Raw genomic sequence first — 21,823 nt, 5'->3', positions numbered from 1 at the left:
GAAACTTGTAATTCTTATGTTAATAGGTCAAAGAGCACATTGGAAATACTAAATAAATGTTTTCCATAGTGCCAGGCTTTGTAGTCATTGTATATGGTATTTGTGTCCAGTGCCACAGTGAGTACAACACTCTTCATTTATAGAGCAGAGGCAATGTGGGCCACAGTAAAACTCTTCCCTGGTAGCCAGTACTGCTCACTCTGGATTAGATCTTGATTTGGAGGCAGTCCTAGTATTGCCCCAGGCAGGATGTATACAATGAACAAAGTATATATTGGCTACCAGTCAGGAACACATGTTACGTCATGTAGTTGGCAAGTGTTTAAGAGCTTCGGAGTATAAATGGGAAGTAAGCTCCCATGCAGTGGTTCCCTGGTTCTCACCTAGTCTGGATCCTTGCTGTGCTGTAAGATTGCATGCTAGTTAATCTTTCTCTAAGATCCACTGAATACCATAGTCCGTAAAGGCTACTGCTTTGGATGACAAGCACAATGTTGATTCCATTCATTCGCCAATCATGGTCTCGTCTGGAAATCTATGTTGTAATTTTCTTGTTTGGTTTTTGTGAGATTTTACCTTAAACTCATTTTGTTTTTTAGAGACATGGTCTTTTATATTCCAGGCTGGCCCCAAACTCACTCCATGGCCTAAGATGGTTTTGAACTTGTGATCCTTCCCAGTGCTGGGATTACAAGCGTGTATGATTGCAGCCAGTTTTATGCAGGGCTTGAGAGTGAACCCATTCATCTCAGGCAAGCACTGGACCAGTTGAGCTACATCCCTAGATCCCCCTGCCTTCATTCTCACATTTTAAGTGCACCCAAGCTCTACAAGAAGCTCCATTGTGAGGTATATCCTTTTAGGTTTCATTGTTATGCTCAATACTCATGTACTGATGGATTTTGTTTGAGATTTAGTCTCTCTTATGACTGTCAACAATAAAGTGAAATAATTTAGGAAACATGAATGAAATTCAGATCATGCTGATACACTCCATCCTTTTCATTTTTCCAGGAAGCCATGATACCTCCCAACTTTACTTTCTGTTTAGGTATTCAGTAACTCCATTTCTGTCCCTCTATGGCTCAGACCTGAGAAAGATGGTGGCAGTTGTCACCTTTATCTTAGAATAAATTTAAGTTTTCCTTTTCCCAGAAAAAAATGAACAGGATGTTAGTAAAATGATACTTAGAAAATAGAGAGATGGTAATGCAGGCCTCTAGTAGGGAGAAGACAGAAAGATGGTAATGCAGGCCTCCAGTAGGGAGAAGACAGAGAGATGGTAACACAGGCCTCCAGTAGGAAGCATCATTCTATTTGGGCACCAGTGTGTCTCCAAGACTGAAAGCAGCAGCAGATTCAACTACAAAGCTCTGATTCAAAGCCATCAAGTCTAGGATAAGTACAGGCAGTCTCCTGCAGCAGATATCTCCCACAGGAGTCTGGTGTCCTTGGTTGTCTGTGGTGCCCTTTCACTAAGGAAGGCTAGCTGCCAATGGGTGCACATGCTTCCTAAGCCATGGTCACACTTTGTCTAGATAGTTTAGAAAGAAAACAAAAGCCTTTATAGACAGAAGACTCAGCAAGTTCTATTCAATGATGAAGTAAATTATGTGAGAGGCATATGTAAGGACAACATGAATTATCCTATCTCAAAAAAAAATTCTTTAATGAAAGAAACACACATTCATAATCAATTCAGTCCTATTTAGCAGAAGCAATGCAGTTCAGATTTAAGGAATTAGTTATATTTAAAAGATGCAAATCTCCAAAGAAATTTAATGATTATCAATTATTTGATAAATAACTCATTATCTTCATTAACTGTTTTACCCAAAGACATAAAATCTTTCATCTTGGACTACTACTTAAAAATAGCAAAGTAAAAGCATTTTGGATTAAGTTTATGTGCATGTACATCATGTGTATCTGCTTCTATTCAGTTGCTTAGTGGTGATTTGAATGGAATCCAGTTTCTCACACATGCATGTGTGACATGTACTAAGCTATGTCATTATCCCTTTTCATATTTTGTAACACGATCAGGTGAAGTTGCCCAGGAGGAAATTGAAGTTGTGATCCTCCTGCCTCAGCCTCCCAAACAATTGAATTTACAGACCTATACCACCAGGCCTTTTTATATTTTTGGAAAATTACTAGAATGTTTTTTAGCTCATCTAATAGGCTGTTTTTGAAATGTAATTTTAATCATTGCAGAATAGACTGTTTTGAAGAACAAAATGGCTCCTGGGTTTGCATAAATAGGAATATCTTCTCTTTTTTCACGTAACAGAGCAATGTTTTCCATGCTAGCAAAGTCTTCAAAGGCCTCCCTCTTTGTAGTAGGATACAACAAACACATTTCTCTGTGTTAGGAGATGTCTTTCTGTATACTGTGAGTACATGTTGTTCACATTGGTTAATAAATAAGCTGTCTGGGCCTATGGTACGGCAGCTTAGAGGCAGGTGGGAAATCCAAGGAAAGTAACAGGAAGGAGAAAAGGGGAGTTTAGAGAGAAGCCAGCACCACCAGGAGAAGCAAGATGTGAAAGCACCAGTAGGCCATGGCCATGTGGCAATTTATAGATAAAAAGAAATGGTTTAAGTTATAAGAGCTAGCTAGCAAGACACCTGCCATAGGCCATACAATTTATAAATAATATCAGCCTCTGTGTGTTTACTTGGGTCCCAGTTGCTGCAGGACTGTATTTGAGAGAAATTTGTCTGGACCATGGGGAAGGAGGGCAGGACCCAAGAAACCTTCAAACTAAACCTGTGACCTATGAATCAGAAAGTTGTAGCAAATCTCAAGTCATGGTAGGAACTTCACAACTGTAGAGCAGGATGTCATTCAGATGAGTTGCCTTGGAATAACCTCTGGAGATGCATTTGCAATAGCTTAGGGCTGGTCTGCAGTCATGGTCATCATAGCTTCAGGGGAGGAGGGGCCTATGCACTGGAAGAAAAGATGGGTGATGTTTTCACCCAGACAGGAGGCATATTACTGGAATAGTCAAAACTACACCTTGCAATAGCTCTGCCTCTCTCTCAAGGTTTGGAAATCGGTGCTGTGCAACTCAACACAGACTGATTCAGAACAGAGGCTTCCTTGTTTGGGGAGGGAAGATTTCTACCAGTTGTTGCTGCAGGTGTTTTCAGGGGCATCAGGCTAGTTGTTAAATTTTTAAGACTAAGAAGGAATATTATGTATGGATATAATAGACAGCTTCTCCTTTATTATCTGATGCAAACCTTTCCAACTTCTTCATTTCGCATGCAGTTGCAAACACTTTCTGCCTTTGCTGCTTCATTTTCCAGTGGGGTTTCCCTTCTTGTGTCTCCCTCCTCTCCCTAGCACCAACCACACCACTAATACTCGCGAGACTTGTTTTGGAAACAAACGTCCTTGACTTTTTAAGGTCTATTATTGTGGTGCCAATGTCTATTAGACAAATGCTTGATATTATATGCCCTGATGTAAAGTGATAAAACAGCAGGAGTACCCTCACACTTGAAGCTGCTTTGACCAAGTTGTTTCAGGATTTCAGCACAATAGAGGCATTTGGTGTTAATGTCACTAATTAAATGTATGCTTCATTCTGATCGCAGACAGAGGAAATCAACTTCAGCTGTATCATGTTTGCTCTTCCCCTGTGCAGGCTCATCAAGATCATCACTATGACTGATGGAGATTATGATTATTTGATTAAACTCCTGGCCCTTGGAGACTCGGGAGTAGGCAAGACAACATTTCTTTACAGATACACAGACAACAAATTCAATCCCAAATTCATCACTACAGTTGGAATAGATTTTCGGGAAAAACGTGTGGTAAGTTTTTAACTATGTTCTTAACCCTTTTACTTATTCTCTTATATCAAATACAAATCTTGTAGCAGTGTTTATTGTACTTCAAAGTGACTGGGTTTTTTTTGTCACATGAAACTCACAACTTCAGAATGTTATTTATTACATTTTCAACTACCAGTAACATTTTGATAGAAAGACATTGAGTGACACTATCTGTCTTCGAAAGCACACTAAAATAAATGAGTTCTGGAATTTGTGGATAATGTGTTTTCTGTGAATTCTTAAGGAATCTTGCAAATTTTGACTTATTAAGGTACTAGAAGTATTAATTCATTGGTCTGAGGTAAATTTCTTAGAAAATCGAAGGATTCACTTCCTTACTCCTAACAAAGAGGTTAAAAGTATGATTGGCAAATAGCTAGAACACGAGATTTATAACTTCTTGCTGCATTTTTATTTCTGTGTAGCCTCAGCCATCAATCACTGGCTTGTTCTGAACAGAATGTGAGACCCATCCATGCTATTTTCCATGATAAGAGAGCTTAAGTGAGAATCACAACACCATTCCCTTCTCCCATGCTAGACACTAATGACAGGAAGGAGGATATTGTGACATGTGAGGCATGTAGCATAGGCACATAAGCTTAGCCAGATTTCCTGCCACCCATAGTATTCTTGACTGCCAAGATCACTGTGCCTTCCAGTTGATGTCACAAATCCCAGAGGGAAATGCTTGGTGGAAAGACACTGAATGAAAGTTGAATCGCTTCTTACGCCTTAACTGAGAGCCAATAGATTGTGGACAGCTCTGCTTCCAGGTACTCCAGAATTCTTCTGACTTCTCCCCTTAGCAATGACTACCAATCTAGGCAGAAATATCGCAAAAATGTGCCTATAAAATATTTTCACTAAGCCATGAATATTATCTGCAAAGGCCCTCTAAAGAAGAGGCTAAAAGACAGAGTCTGAAGTGTCCTAACTCAACCCACTGAGAAATTCTGTGTTCATTTTCTAACCTAAGTCATTTTGAACGTTAATTCTGTGCTAAACGATAGCCAGGTACTTATAAAGCAAGTTTTGTTTAAAGTGGTTTTCCCATTTGTAATTTCATTTAAGTTTATTACAGCTATAAAATATGAAAGGATTATTGTCTCGATTTGTCAAAGCAAAAAAAAAAAAAAATAGACTCAGTAGTTTAAATGAAAAGTTGGTTTTTGAACCTGGGCTTTCATCCTAATCTGATGTCTGCTGCTTCCATGAGGAAATGACAGAAGGTGTCTAATTTAAGTTTGCAGTATGCTTAAACTGTGTTGAAAATCATACTGTACTTGACATTTCAAAGTGAGATATATGTGATACTTGGGGGAAAATAAAGCAAATATTTATTCTGCACTATGAACTTTGATTATAGTAATCAACGAAAACACAATGTTGACAAAATCCAAGGCATTATTAACTTGGGAGGATTGTGTTTTTCAGGTTTACAACACACAAGGAGCCGATGGGTCTTCAGGGAAAGCGTTTAAGGTACACCTGCAGCTTTGGGACACTGCTGGACAAGAGCGGTAACAGGAAATTACTTTATTTCTAGCTACCTATAACTTAGAAAATGTTGAAGAACTAATGTTGCAAATGAACCTCAAAAAAAAAAATGGTATCCAACTTTTCTACCAATTTCAAAATAGATAGCTATGCCCAATGTGGTAGTACATTCCTATAACCCTAGTACCTAGGAGTCTGAGGCAGGAGGATTGCTTCAAGTCTGGGCTACAAAATAAGAGCAACTTTGTCTCAGACTAAACAAACAAACAAAATAAAACAACTAATGGGCATTTGTGTCAGGAAATAAAAGCCTGTGATTTCTAGTTTGTTATTCACACTAGAACTGTATAGCTAGTGCAGATCCGAACAATTGGAGGAGAGTAAATCTACCTTCATACTTCCTAGGAAGGAGAAATATCTCAGATTTACTCTAGTGAAGATTGAGAATTGGCATTGTTACAAGAGCTGATCACAGACAGAGTTGAAGAGAAGGTGTTTCACCTTCCCTATCTTTCTGGTCTCCCACCCATATTCTTTGTTATACGCTTGGTGACTGCCTTTTCTCACTCATATTTGGCTCGCACCATTACTTGATAGCTAGAATATATTTTAATTAAGCTCTGTGTATGATGCACCTGCGCTTTCAGATATATTATATATGATGTATGCATCTACATGTATGCATACATGGCCATGTGTGTGACTGCAGGCGTGCATGGGCCATGACATGCATGGGCAGGTCAGAGAACAGCCTTGGGTATAGGAGTGTGTAGGTCTTCTTCATCTTCTACCATGTTGAGATAGGGGCTCCCGCCTTGGTGTTCCCTGATGCCCATACCAGGCCAGCTGGCCCATGAGCATCCTGGGATCCTCCTGTCTCTACTTCTCACCTCACTATAGGAGCACCTAGATTACAGATACACACTACTATGTCTGGCTTTGCATGGGTTCTGAGGATCCATAATGACCAGCCTGTGCGAGGAACACATTGCCCACTGAGCTGTTGCTTCAGGCCTAGAAACTTTAACCTCTTTCCCACCTTCCTAACCCTCTACTTTCTCCAGCCTTGGCTCAAATTCCACCTTCCCAGTGAAGCCAGTAACAAATCCCCACTTTGTTTTGAACTCCAGTGACACCTGTATTCTGCTACTAAAATGCTACTCAATAAATGCTATGTCACCATTTAATAAGATAACTTTTCTATTATTTTTAAATCTCTAACTGCCCTTTATTGACTCACTTGTGGCCATCTTATCCCAACAAAGCTGTGAGCTGCATAAGGGTGGAATTCTTCCTAGTCTTTCCATACCGTTTGTGCTGTCATATGCAAGATAGCAAACAGTACATCGCAGCATTGATTGCGTAGAGCTTGCAGTGATTTTCCATTATTCAATGAAAACATGTTTCTTTGGGACCCAATTTCCAAGTGTTAAAGACCCACATCTAATAAAACTGTCTACTATCAGATTGAATAAAAGTGGCGACAGAGTGACAGCAAAGATATGTAGGAGACATCTTGCCCCCGATTCTGCATCATATGTCTTAGAATGCTGATGCTTGTAAACACCCATATTTTTGAAATGCATCCAAAATGTTCTCGCTTTCAGTGAGTGTAAACGCCAGGAGAGGTGGCGGGCCCTCTCTGTTAGCTTTTTTGACTGTGAATTCCATTTACACACACCCTTCAACACTGCTGGTTCTTCTGAAGTCATTCCTCATAAGAGTCTCTTTTCATGTGTCAGTTTTGTTGTCACAAAGATGTATGTTTTATAGACCAATGTAATTCATTTTTGAAGAAGCAATACGGAAAAAAAAATGTGGTTTCCATATGTCCTTGCACACGATATGTCAGCCTTGCATGATGGCCGACTTCTCTCATCTGTCCCCTTAATACAGCTGCATTGTAGGAGAATGGGATGAGCTGTCTTAGTAGCTCTTGGCTTATTCATCCCTTGAGAATTTTGCATGCTGTGTATATAAGGTGTAGCTAAGCAGCAAGTTAAACAATACCACAAACCTCAGCCCTATGCCTTGGGGCTTCTGGCAATATGATCCAGGTAAGGATAATGGTCATTGACAAAAAGTCAACTATGGGAAAGCAGGAAAATACATAATCCTATGTGAACATAAAGAGTCTCACCCTTGTGCCCCATCTAGGGATACACAATAAGGAGCCTAATTCTGGGGTCTGTTGCTTTTTATGGTCTTAGCTTTTCCCACTTGAGCCACTGACTAGGGTGAGATGGGAAAGGAGTATGTGTATCAGTTGCATTTTTTTTTCACAGAATAACAGAAGGAAGGGTGACAAAGGACGATTGATCCAGGATGTTAGCCTGCTCCACAGCGAGTGTCCTGTCTGTCTGTGCTGCTGTTTAGTGAGGAAAAATTTGCTTTAGTCAGATGACACAATATGCTTTTTAACTACTTCATCATTTGCTGTGGGCAATGAGGAAAATAACACACAGGCATGTCCTTCACACACACACACACACACACACACACACACACACACACACACACACCACTTTTCTCAGCCACATCAATACAATGATTAAGAAACAGCTTTGTGGGCACAGCTTTTCTGCAGAGGGAACTATTACAGAATGCCTGTGATCTCTAAGAACTGCCAGGCAGAAGCAGAAACAGACCCACATGGAAACAAAATGAGTAATGCTTTTGGTTTTTATAATCTACACCTTTGCATTTCAGAAATGCTGTGCAAAAGCAATGATTGATTTATCTCTTCCCTCATGCTTCAAAGAACAGTTCTCTTTTGATGTTGTTTAAAATCTGTAAGAATAGCAAAACTTTTACTGTACTCTTTCTTTTTCTTATTTTCTTTAATAATCAAATGCACTTTGTAAGTAAATAGCATGTTCTGGGCAATGAAAACAGACTGTGTTCTCAATTGGAAACACAGCTCCTTTTCCCTTGGAGCTTACAGATGAGTGTAGACATTGGACAAACAATCAATCTCAGCATGGCCCCAGGACAACTGTCAGGAGACAGAAGGTGGTAAGTGAGCCCTCCAGGAGGAGGCTATTCCCAGAAGGCTCCAGGAGGAAGCGGTGTTTCCACTGTTGCGTTATGTTTGCACTCATACACAATGCATGAGGGAGTATAATCCAGGCTAAAGGACAGGCAGAGGAAGAGGAAAGACTAATGTGAGGCAACCCACGGAACAACCAGCGTGTGAGGGAGCCCAGGGGGAACAGTGAACTTTCTCAGAACCAAGAGAAGATTAGCATGCCTGTGGGGTGTAGGCAAGAGATGAAGCCTAATGATAGACAGATGAGGATCCTGCAAAGACTTGATGGCTTTAGTAGGGTGCTTTGGTGCTATCCTAAGAGCCATGTGTAATCATTAAAATGTTGTTAGTGAAAGAATCACAAAATCAACAGGAAGAAATGAGAACTCCCCAAAACTGGATATGGGAAGCTTACTAAGATGGTAATTGGGGGTGAGCGGTCATGAGTGTGAAGCTAGTGGAGCAGGAGATAGTGTAATGAGGTGAGCCAGGGAAGAAGCAGGTGTTGATGATGCACAGGCAGAGGAGTTTTGGAAAAGGGGAAAAGGGCTGTGCCATTAACAGGGTGAGACCGCCCTTTCCAGAAAAAGAAGACAGGAAGAAGAGCAGTTGAGTTTGGGATGTTTGATTCTAGAAATGCCTGCGTTTTGTCTGTGTGGAAAATTCTCTAAAGCATGAATTCAACAGACAGCAAAAAGCTATCTAGCTATCTTGGGTTGTTCAACATATAGGCTACAACTAAGCCAAGGGAGTAAGTGACATCTTCCAGTGTGTGTGCATAGGATGAGAAGGGTCCAGAATAGAACTCTGAGAAAACCACCATGAAATAGCTACCAAGTGGATTAAAATGAGAGACCAAAAAATTAGGAAACCATTGAGGAGAGCAAATACCACACTTCTCTATTTCAAAGCTGTGTGCCTTTCTGACATTGCATTGTCAACTCAGCCCTTCCCTGATCCCTGTGTGCATTCTCCAGTTCTGCCCCATGCTGATGTCATTGTGGGTCTCAGCCTATCTTTGTATTAGCTAAAGAAGTCAGGGCAGGAACAAGGGAGGGCATCAGTGAGTGTGCACCTTAGCATTTTTATAATAGTATACTTCCAGCATCCTCCACTGTGAATGAATAGTTTCAGTTTCTTTCCCTATGACCTAAGTTTCTCCTTTGTCCTTCCTTCCTCTTCCTCTTCCTCATGATTCACACACCCACCTGAGGGAGAGTCTTACCCCAAAGGATGCTTTAAAAAGAGTTTATCAACTCTTCTAGTTCTGAACTGCAGCATGCTTTGCATGCTCATAGAGGTTCTCATTTTCAGCCTGATTATGTGTCTACTTTTCCTCTGGCCACAGACAAGAAAAATTGAAAATTCTAAGATAAAGTCCACTATCAGTGGGATAAGATTTTAATTGTGGCCCAGAAGAAGCCATAGGCCAAAAAAGAAAAAGATTCCAAGAGGCTGTGGTGGCAAGTTGGTGATTAAATGGAACTCTGTATCGGCGCCATGGCACCACAGAGCCTGAAAGTGGTCTTTAAAAACTAATTTGCAAACAGATCTTCTCTCCCTGCCCCACAGCCATCTTCTGGCCTAGTTTCACATGTCCATAGAGAAAGATAAGGGTGTGAGTGCTATGGAGACAGCATGTATGTGTGGGAAACGTTTGCCCTGTGATTGTGAATTTGTGGACTGAGCAACAGTCACTGTGCTTTGTCGGCAGATTCCGGAGCCTCACCACCGCCTTTTTCAGAGACGCCATGGGCTTCTTGTTAATGTTTGACCTCACCAGTCAACAGAGCTTCTTGAATGTCAGGAACTGGATGAGTAAGTGAGCTGAGTAATACGTGTGGACAGCTTCTTTGGGACTTGGCAGCTCTATTTGCTTGTTTGCCCTGTGGAAACGCAGCCACAGATTAACTCTGAAAAGACATGAGCACAGTGTACCCTGTGTCATCTTCAGAGCGGTGACTTTTGTATCAATAAGCAACATGGGTTAGAATTCTGTTTTCCTTTGACTCTTCCTAGAGAAGCCTATGAGACTATCCCAGGACTAAGGGTTTTAGCATTCTGGTTAAGCAGCCATTGATTTCATTTGTCTGGTAAGTCGTGAGGATTTTTGACAAGGTGAAAGATAACATGTATAGAATTAGATTTGAATAGACAAGACAGAGAACATCCACGGTGTTTCCTGTGGGAGGGGGACACTGGCATCTAGACGTGCTCAAGGGTGAAAGGGTTAACTAAACTAGGAACTACTCCAGAGAACAGCCAGCCATGTTGATAAGGCATGGCTCTGGAATCACCCAGCTCACACAAGGTTTTGCTTGAATACAATGTTGTTAAAGGAGGATGAATAGGATGCTCCATCAGTGAGAGGCTTGCTGTGTCAGCATGAGGACTTGAGAACCCACACAAAAGTGGCAATAGTGGTAGGCTGCAGTTCTGCTTTCAGCACTAGGGAAGTGGAGACAGGAGATTCCCCGGAGCTTCGTGGCCAGCCACCGGATCCACAAGGTTTGAGAGGCATCTTAAGAACAAGTAGACAACCTGAAGCATAGAGTGGTATTGAATTTTGATCTCTAAATGCAGGCATATCTGTGTACATATCCATCTATGTACACATCTGTGCACATACACAAGAATAAATAAATAAGTTGTTCAAACATGAAGACAATCTAATTATAGGAATCTCCAGCCCACCTCCCTAGCTCCTTTCTCGCCACCCCCACCCCCACCCCCAGAGTCTATGACTTCATACTTAGCACGGAAAAAAGCCCAAGTCCTTTAGCTATGTCCAGGAAAACTGTGAAGCCAGGGTAGTCCCTCTTCATGAGTCTCTTGTCACTGACCCTCAGCCACACTTAGAACAGTGAAGCTATTCTTCCTAACAACCTTTGCCCTTCCCATCCCCTCTGGATTTCTCTTCTTCAGTTGACAGCCCTGTGCTCCTTCCTTACTTCCCAAGATATTGCCTAGACTTTATTTCTCTTTAGAGAGAGGTTTCCTGATCTGCCACTCCACCTCATGTAGTGCTTGTCATCCTTCTGTGTCCTCTCAACAATGCATGGTTCATTTGGATGCTGCAACCACGCTCCCAGCACTGTTACAGAATTTTTGCTTTTAGGTGTGTCTCATACTATTTCTAGCATAGAATACATGAGCTGAGAAAGAGTAGGCTTCACACATTTATTCCAATGCAATATTCTGCACTTTTCCTGGCACTTTGTGTATGTTCAGACTCTTGCTATGTCTACCTAGGTCTCTATTGCTACATTCCTACATATAAAACATATTATACAAAATTAATAATGCACTAAATATAGCTAGGTAAAATTAATGATGCACTAAATATAGCAATAGGTAAATTTTTATATGTATTTTGATTGTGAATTCAGTAACCAGTTGTAGCCAATAGGGAAAATATCAACAAAGCCTGACTTTCTTAATTGCCTCTCCAAATTAATGTTTACCCTAGGATCTGTCTTTATTTCCTTTGAATGTTGTATGTCCTTATCCAAATTCTGGTACTATGATTAGATTCTGTTGAGACAAGGAAATAATAAGATTATTAGATTCTTTCAGAGAATGGTTTGTTTGTTGTTTTTCAAGGCAGATGGTCCTCTCCCTCAAGTCTCCAGGAAGATATTATTGGGATTTAGGATAATTAATTGCCATGTCTAATAATCTCTGGGTTTCTAACACTCAGACCATTGATATTACAGGGTAAATCTTTGTGCGCTTCCTCCAGTCTTGGCTACATGACACATTGCAGGTCTTAGACACAGGTGGAGTGGTCTCTCTTTCCTTTCCTTCCCTTTCTTCTTCCTTCTTTCATTCTGTTCTTTGCTACTTAGTTTATTCTCTCTCTCTGCCTCTCTGTCTCTGTCTCTGTCTCTCTGTCTTTGTCTCTGTCTGTCTGTCTCTCTCTCTCTTTCTCTCTCTCTCTGTCTCTCTCTCTCTCTCTCTCACACACACACACACACACACACACATGCACAAATGCACACACCCACATATGCACCACACACACATTTGCCTAAAGAAAGAGTAAAAACAAGATTTTATCTTAAGCTTGTTTTTGCATGAATTTCCAGTTTCTCAAGCCCCATCCATTCCGTAGATCATCTCTTTGATGTCAGGAGAGGGGAACAGAACCGCCATCTAATGGAGGGAATGAACATACATAAAAATCATGTTCTATCATCTCCAAGTGAAAGGCTTAGATCAAGCCTGATATTCTTATCTGAGGAACCAATGGCAAGAAGACACATAGGTCAGAGGGCAAGCTCCTGGGTATAGGTGAGCATGTTTAAATATTGGTTCAGGTATTTCCTGTGTACCTATTGTTCAGTGTCACTATCTATAATTTGTGAGGCATCATCTCCATTTTATAGATGAAACTATGAGGGGAGATGACCAGTGTTAGTAGGCAACAAAGCTGCAGATGAACAGCTGGGTTGGGAATCTAGAGTATGAGCAGCCCTTTAACATCATTTGCTTGTGACTAACTCACTGCTTCCCTCTGCTTCCTTACTAAGGCCAACTGCAAGCAAATGCTTACTGTGAAAACCCAGACATAGTACTAATCGGCAACAAGGCGGACCTGCCAGACCAAAGGGAAGTCAATGAACGGCAAGCTCGGGAGCTGGCTGAAAAGTATGGGTGAGTCACTCTCACTGGGAACCATCTGACCTCTTCCAGAGATGAAACAGAGCCATGAGGGAGACAGTTGAAGGAAACCCCTTGGATCAGAAACAGCAGTGAATTAAAAAGTCTTTCCAGCTGGGGAGATGGCTTACTAGTAGAGTGGAGACCTCAGTTTGGATCTCTAGCACCCACGTAATAGCTGTCTATGGTAGAATGGGTCTGTAACCCAGTGCTAGGAGAAGAGATGAGATTCATAGCCACTCAGTGTAGCAGTGTAGGTAAATCAATGAGCTCCAGATTTAGTGACTGACACTCACAAGCAAGCAAGCCTGCACGTACATACATGTAACACACACACACACACACACACACACACACACACACACACACACACACCTCCCTTCCAAAAGCAGATTAATAATAGCATCTAACATTGATTGAGTCTTTATCATGCTTTGGCCATTGTTGCTAGCCTTCAGCTCATTGAGCTTCTCGTAGCCTTATGTAGGACACACTGGAGTCACCACCTTTTGGATAAGAAGGACTGAGTCACAGAATAATTAAGTGCTTGGTGGAAAACTAAATAGCTATTAAAGAACCAAGCTTAAATTTAGTCCAAGGAATCTATATCAAGCCTTATATTCATAAACTCTGTGCTTTACTACTTCTCACTTAACAGTTACTTAGGTGAGCAAAGAACAGTATCTGATTTGGCCTGGATAATGCAGCCGTCCATCTTCCTGGGTAGACTTTACTGGCAGCTGAAAACAAACTCAAAGAAAATCAACCCATGTCATTGCAGATTGACTTCCATGGCAGAATCTGTCAGTGACTTTTCAACTTAAAGCAGTTTTGTCATCTGCCAGAAAGAGCTCATTTGGATCTTTCAAGTTTAGATCTTCTTGATGCTGATAATTCCAAATAAATATAGCTTACACTCCCATGAGTATTATATCCAATGTATGCAGCATTTTGAAAGCAAATTTCTAGGTGATTGGCCAGAGGGAAGCACAATGTTAGTGATGCTGCTGACCATAAAATCTTAGTGGTGCTGCTGACCACTGGTCTAGGTATTTCTCCTATGGGTTTTGTTTACTTCATTGTGTTAAAGTGGTGATGATGCCTTGGCTTCAGCTTTCTGGCTATCCCCTCTAATGGTTTCCTATACACTGGGGTCATGACAGCATGAAGAACAACTCATTAAATTTAGTGAAAAAACAAAACCAAGAAACAGAAAACAAGGTTTCCAACTTGCCAGCAAAAACTGACACTAAGATCTTTTTGCCAGCCATGTATAACATGGCATTCACTTGTTGTGTTTTGTATCTCTTCTGATCTCTTTCTTTAAAAACCATTTCTCATTAGTATTTTGTGTGAGACTGCTTCCTCTTGAGAAGCCCCCGGCAACAGCTGTGTGGTTCTCTGTTCCCTAGGTCCCTCTCTTTCTGTTAAACCATGTGCTCAACTTAAATTTATACCAATATCTTTGTTCTCAAAGAACATAAGTTTAAAAATTAAAATGTAATTGCATCATTTCCCTGTATATAAATACAAGCCACTGAGTTCATTTAATATTGCTTGGTTGAATATTGGGGGCAGTGGCATTAACCATTTGAGCCTGGATAACCATTTAGGGTGCTCATCTCTAAGGAAGACTAACTCTTTCTCTCTTGGCAGTCTTTAACCAACTAGGGGTGGGGCCCCATGCAATTTCCCTATCCACACTGGCATTTCAAATGGTGTTGTCATTGCCCACCTTCTATTTAGGTAGCCATATTATTGAAGTATTGTGGGTGTAACTTCCCTGTCATTTCTAGGAGAGACAGGATCTTATAGCAGACTCCCTGGTCCTTAATTAACCTCAGCTCTTGCACTGGAAAGACAACTTAGTCATTAAGAGCACTTGGCATTATTTTAGAGAACCAGTTTGGTTCCCAGCATCCATGTCATGTGACATATAACCACTCTTGTAACTCCAGCCCCAGGGGACTTGACACCTTCTTCTGGCTTCCTTAGGCATATGTGTGCACACACCAACATGCACACACACACACACACACACACACACACACATACACACACACTCACATACATACATACACATATGCATGTATATACACACATAAATAAAAATAAAATCTTTTAAAAAATAAACCCTAAATCTGCTTTAAAATGATTTTGCAGGAGAATATTACTATCTACATTATTCAAGAATATAGTAAGTTCAATGTCACAATTTGGTGATTATATTTATTGATAGTAACATTGTATTCTGTTTGGATAGTAAATAAGACATGATAATCTCATGAAGTAATACATTTGTTAATTAGCTAGAGTTAATCTTTCTATGATGCATACACACTTCAAAAGAATGTGTTATATATGAATCATAGATATAATTTTACAGATCAATTTGAAAAATCTGTTTTTCATTTCTTTATGTTAGCATCCCATACTTTGAAACAAGTGCTGCAACAGGACAGAATGTAGAGAAGTCTGTGGAAACCCTTCTGGACTTAATAATGAAGAGAATGGAACAATGTGTAGAGAAGACACAGGTTCCGGACACTGTCAATGGTGGAAATTCTGGAAAGCTGGATGGGGAAAAGCCAGCAGAAAAGAAATGTGCCTGCTAGAGACACTCCTCCTAGGAACCAGTGATGAAGAGCCCACCCAAATACTACATCCTGAAATAATGCAAACCACAAAGTTGTTGTTGAGTAGATCATGAGCAATGGCATGTCTTTCTCTTCCTACCCCAATCTATTTTAATAAACCAGAATAGTCAATAGTGTTAAAAGAACTGTACTGTTAACCTGAGTCCCTTCCAAACAAAAATCAAAGTTCTCCTAAGGTGGTCTCACCATCGTGGATGCTTGGTTGTATTTTTATAAAGAAGTTGTGTATATGAGAAGAAGTATCTGTGACTTTTAAACAAAAGCACATATTACTATCAGCCTGGAGAAAGGAATAGGCTAACTAAAAAGAATATGAAAAGATGATTTCTGTTCACATCTATTTATGTGAAGTATGATTCATAGTCTATATTTACACTGGGGAAAACATATTCCTAAAATAGACACATAACAAATAATTCTGTGTGGCTTATTAAGGATGACTACATTTACCCAATAAGCTACACTGATAAGGTTGTGAGTGGGTGAATGTCAGATTTCTTGAAGGAAATTGTGTAATAATGCCATTTATATATATATATATATATATATTTTTTATAAATGGCAGAGAGACAAGAATAGGACCATGGATGAAAAAATATAAGGGACACTCCTTGGAGGCAAATGAAACATGGGAATATGGCAGTTGAACAGGTAAAATGAAATGGATCTTTGAGATAAGTCTGAGAGAGTCACTTAGCCAAATTTCACTGAAGCAGATTAGAACATTATCAGCTGAGATTGAGAAGGCCTTTAGAAGCTCCAATTCAAACAATTCAAGTTTTTAGCATTGCTTCTGATAGTGCCTAAGTTCACATTTTATTTTTATTTTTTTGTCAAATTCTTATAAAGAGTCACAAGAAAAAATAAATGATATTCCTTGAATATACCCTATAAATGTAGTCAAGAAACTTAACATTAGTCTTAAAGTTTCCAAATACAAAATTTGTTGATGGTAGAAAACAAGGAATGATTGTTAGTTGTGGGTTTTGCTTCATTTTAGAAAAGCACTAGAAATTCTAAGTCACATTTTCTCTCTATACCACACTTATCTCTGTGTTGAAGCAGTTATACCAATGAAGGTATGTTCATGGATCAATAACTTCAAAATAATTATGGACCAGTAACTATGGTCACCCTGAATTTTCATACCATCAATAACCAAAAATTGGTGATGTCTCATTCTTTATTATAATATCTTTATTTTGTCAAGAGGGAAAATAACTATAGTTGAGATATACTTGAGAAAATAACAAGGACAGATCTGTATTTTATCTCACCAAAACTGTAGCCAGTGGTTTTATTTTTCCTTGAAGCTGCCTTTTCTTTCTGGAATTAACCACAGAATTCACACTGACTTATTCAGTTGTGAAAACTCATATTGTATTAGTTTTTATTATCTTAATTTGGCATACATATAACCCAATCCTATCAAAGTGTCATTTAAACGTATCAGTCCATTTTACCAATAATAAATTGCTTTGAGTTTTCTGTTTTCTTTGAGCCTACAGTTGGTGATAGCATACTTTCTCATCCTTTAAAACATTTTCAATCTCAAACTTTTGCATACCTTGCCTCCTTTAAAAATTACAAACATTGCAAAGTAAAATCCCAGTGCCATTTTAAACCTTTTCCTGCTATCTTCCATTTGGTGTCCAGTCAATTTCAGAAACATACACAGATCTGAGGACATGTCTACATAAAATGATTTTAAGGTAAGTTGAATCCAGAACTGTACCACTAATGAACAAATCAACACCATGTAGAAGCTTGTAAGGCATCCGCCCTTAGTACAATTCTCAGTGCTAATAGCCCATGACCTCCAACTTCTATGATTGATTCTAGGTTAATATTCCCACTGTCTGGGATGCTCTTCTTGATCTCAAAGTCTGTGCCATGGGTGGAGAAAGCTCATGTCTTCTGGACAGAAAGTAGAAAGAAATGACGACAGCTATCACAGAATCTGGTGAATATATTGAGGTCAATAAATATATTTATGATTTTGATTCAAATTGTACCAGTATTTCCATAACAGGGAATGGTTGAGTCATATGATAGTGAAGGAATTATATCTTTCCAATATACAGTTTCTCATTGTGTTCTAGTTATAATTAATTTGCTTATGCCAACATTTTTCACTGTCAGATGAGAATTTTTCAGGATCTGCTTTAAGAGAATCATTGATAATTGTAGCATGAAGTGGAGGGCAATGATACCTATAAATACGGAAATGTGCCTATAAGAGTAACAAGTATTAAATACTGGGTAATAAACTTGGGAGGGTTGACATTTCAAGCTGCAAAAAAATGAAAATATTCTACTTATAAACACTTAATCAAGAAATATTTCTGTCTGTAAATCTTGATGTCTGACTTTGAAATCTATTTGACTATTGTTAGAAATGCATTCTCGTATGATTTCCAGATCCTAGTTCCATAATTTCATTATATAACTTCAAATTGAACTGGTGCCATGAATATTCTGCTTTAAAGAGCTCTGTACTTTTTATCCCACTACAACATGTATGTTCAGTTGTTCCCTTTTAACAATTACCTCCCAAATGCTTGTGTTTTTTGAGAGGTATGTAATGTACATGATACTTCTTTCTGACACAGAGCCCGAGTCTAGAGTGTTTACACTGGTTGATGTTTACATTGCCCAAACTCAGTGCCTCAAACACCTCTGTGACCAGTTTTGTCTCCGACCACATAACTCATTTTCTCTAATCTTAGGTCTCCAGAAGGTCTCACAGAGACAATACTATAGTGCAAAGCCAGCTGATAGCAGCAAAGGATTCAAGAACATCATTGGGATCTGGAGATTATTGCTACCTTCTCCTAGCCTGACACAGATTAGACATTTCTTGGGAGTTAACTATAAGTTGGTATAATTCTATTTTTAATCTAATATAAGAATTATCTTTTGAAACATATGCAAAATAGTGAAGAGAACATACTGTTGATCTTAGTCTGACTATTGTAACAAGTTGTGACTAAGTGGAGAAAATGCTGTCTATTGGGAGATGAACTTAGATCTCTCTGTAATAGTTTCAAAATTCATAATTTACTAATTTAGTCAATTCGCTATCATTTTACTGTAAAAAAAATACCAAAACCAGCATTTTCAAAAGCATTTTATCTGTTAATTTTTAACCAGATTAGACATTCTATACTTCAGTGGGTGGCTTTGTTCTAATGTATAGTTATTGTTTGCCAACCTGTACTGAAAAGGTGACTGGTTAAGAGTTTTAATCTGTTTTGTTGTCCTTTGTATCAAGAAGAAGAAAGGAAGGAAAGAAAGAAGGAAGGAAGGAAGGAAGGAAGGAAGGAAGGAAGGAAGGAAGGAAGAACTTGACTATAAGCTCTGTAGCATGAATTAAAGATCTGTAATAACAATCTCACTCCGAAGACATTTAAAGCTCTGGACTGAGTCTATTGGGACTCAACAGATTTGATGAGGCTGGGGCACCTCCTCATTAATATCCAAGGATACCAGTTAGAGGAAGCCCTATGTGATGGTGCAGTGTGTTCCTAGACAAGGTGAACAAACCAGAGCGCCTATGAAGGAGACCATTCACTCTTCTGTATCTCTTTTCTCTTAATGAAGAAAACAAATTGCCTTCCTTGCTGTATATCACACTTAAAAATGTGATGGTGAATTGTCATCCATGGAGGATTTTAGAGTTATGTTCAACACTCAAACTATAAAGAAGTAACATTCCGAGTCTATGGCTTGCTAGGATATGTAGTAACTCCTTGAAGGTCTGGGGATGTACAGGCTCAGATGTAGGATACCTGAGCAGTATGTCTGGGGACTTGGGTTTGACAGAAGGGCAGGGAGAAGAAGGGGGAGCGAAGTTTAACCAAAGTGAAAGAAAACCTGGTTTTCATTTTCTGCTACCAAGCTTTACAATACTGACCTATAAGTGTGAATATTTTAAAGAAAGCTTTATAAATTTTCAAGATGCCAAGAAACTCATTATGGTTGCCCAAGAATTCACTCCATTATATTTTCTTCCCAATATTTAACCACAATGAGGTCAGCTTATTTCTGAGGTGACTGCAGAGATCTGAGACCTGACAATAGGTACTGGGTAGTGACTGAGAGTTATCTCAATGCATGGAGCTGCCTGTCTCATAGTATAAAAATGATAAACACTGTTGGGTATAGAGAAGATTTTATTTAAAAAAATTATTGTTATTGAATTTTTGAGTGGTGTCCAACCACAATGATGTCATTGATTAAGAAATTGGAAGATATAGGAGTGACAAGCTAGCTAGGTCATGTCTTTCAATATAGGAGATCATGGAGAAGGCCATAGGTTGACTTAGGCAGACAAGGAAAAGTTTTACCATTTTTAAACTAGATCTGTGGAAATGTTTCCTTGTTATTTTTATCTGCTTTGTGGAGTTTATGCCCTTAGAACCAAGCTAAGAAAAATGTATGTGCTTACATGTATGACTACCAAATATTTAGGTTACTTAAAAATATTTCATTTACTACATATGAGTCTGAAATTCTTAATAATGAATGTTTTTCATTTCAAGCAATAACATTTAAAGATGCTTTATTGCCACTTTCTTTGAACCAACAGTTTATGGCTGAGGTGTTATGTAATTTCATGTGTGAAAAGATCGTTAACCAAACATAAGTAAGAAAGAACCAAGGTTAAACATTAGTACTGAAATGGTAGAACTCTTTGAAAGGATATCACCTTTTTAGGGATCGCCTCTGGCTTACCTTTGCTTTGCTGCCTCCTTTCCTTTCTAAGAGGTCATCTGCATTGTGGCTAGTACCTCTTAGCGAACTTAGTCGTTAGCAAATCCTACAGGAGCCAGCTCATCATGCCTTCATTGAATAGCTCCCCCATTTAACCAGTAACTGTTGTCCTCATGTCAAACACTATATAGAGTAAGGGACTCAGTCATATATCCTTATTGTTTTGTTCTATGTGATTCTTGTCCCCAGATGCTCTTTGATGGAGAATCTGTTGTAGAAAGAAAAACAGCCAGAAATGACAACTTCAGGACCATGTGGCTTCTCTCACACAGAACTTTACAAACATTGAGTAATTCATAACGTTCAAGTTAGGTTCCAAAGAATGGTACAAAAGAAACTGTTCTCTTTCATAAACAGACACCATTATCATAAACTAAGAAAAAATAAATTCACTCTTAACTTGGGCCACTTGTCATGATAAGATGTACAGCAGGACCATCACAGTAACTATAATAGACTGCTAAATGGATTGGCAGTCACCTTGAGGTCACTGCATTTGATTGAAAATGTGTTATGTATTTTACTGTTGGGAAAAAAAAAACATGAGCTCTGTTTTAATTAATGTGTCATCTTGTGCTTCTTTCAAGGAGACAAATTGGATTCAATGTAGTATATTACAAGTTGGTTAAAATCCCATGTACAAATTTTATGTTTAAAAGATTCTTGTATTTGAAGTTAAGAAAATAAATTATCCTGCTTTACTTTATGTGTGAAAGTAGATTTTCTGATGACACTGAAGTGCTTCATGGTAGCTCAACAATTTCTGTTCCAGGAATATTATCCATCTCTTTAACCTGAGCATGTTTATTTTGTCTGCTTTCTTTATGGATCTCAGTTCTGTCTAGTGCTTTCAATGTAACTTAAGACTTTGAGTGTGGCTTTTTCAATGTGCTTCCAAGCGGCAGTGGTTTCTGACAAACACTATTAGGTCATTATTTGTTATATCAAAGTTCCACTGGCTTCAGAAATCATAGCACCCTGTGATTTTGTAGTGTCTGGGTTTGACTAGTATTGTTGAGACCTGTAACTAGTGATTGTTCCTGCATACTTTTCAAATAAAAACATGTTTTTATCAAGTACTCTGTATATTAAAATCAACTTTGTGTGTACACTGATGTTGAATGCACAAAGAGTGAAGAACTAGATACAGACAGATCAGCATGAAATGTTTGCAACATTAAAAATGGAATCCATTTGGAGTGGGGTAAACATTCCTTGAATTCATCCCAGTGACTTGTATTCATCTCTCTGAATGTCCTAATTTGTTATTTAAAAGCTGAGATTTTTCAATTGAAATTCTCTAATAGTTTTGAATGATGCATTCATTGAAATGAGTTGACATATTGAG

General features: G+C 39.0%; 1 protein-coding gene across 3 annotated transcripts in view; it reads left to right on the top strand.

Moving 5' to 3' along the window:
• Rab27b (RAB27B, member RAS oncogene family) overlaps positions 1 to 21,554 on the top strand; it is a 147,743-nt gene extending 126,189 nt beyond the window's left edge. For all 3 annotated transcript variants that reach the window (XM_036204784.1, XM_036204783.1, XM_036204782.1), the window contains 5 exons: positions 3,660 to 3,831; positions 5,290 to 5,375; positions 10,095 to 10,198; positions 12,913 to 13,036; positions 15,468 to 21,554. In XM_036204784.1, coding sequence (XP_036060677.1) covers positions 3,679 to 3,831; positions 5,290 to 5,375; positions 10,095 to 10,198; positions 12,913 to 13,036; positions 15,468 to 15,657 — 657 coding nt within the window. In that variant the 5' untranslated portion in view covers positions 3,660 to 3,678 and the 3' untranslated portion in view covers positions 15,658 to 21,554. The remainder of the gene's footprint in view (positions 1 to 3,659; positions 3,832 to 5,289; positions 5,376 to 10,094; positions 10,199 to 12,912; positions 13,037 to 15,467) is intronic.
• Positions 21,555 to 21,823: the final 269 nt, after the last annotated feature.

Source organism: Onychomys torridus, chromosome 13 (genome assembly GCF_903995425.1).
Source record: "Onychomys torridus chromosome 13, mOncTor1.1, whole genome shotgun sequence".
Classification (NCBI taxonomy): Eukaryota; Metazoa; Chordata; class Mammalia; order Rodentia; family Cricetidae; genus Onychomys; species Onychomys torridus.
Note: the sequence above shows the minus strand (reverse complement) of the source record. Positions and strands in the feature narration are given on the sequence as shown.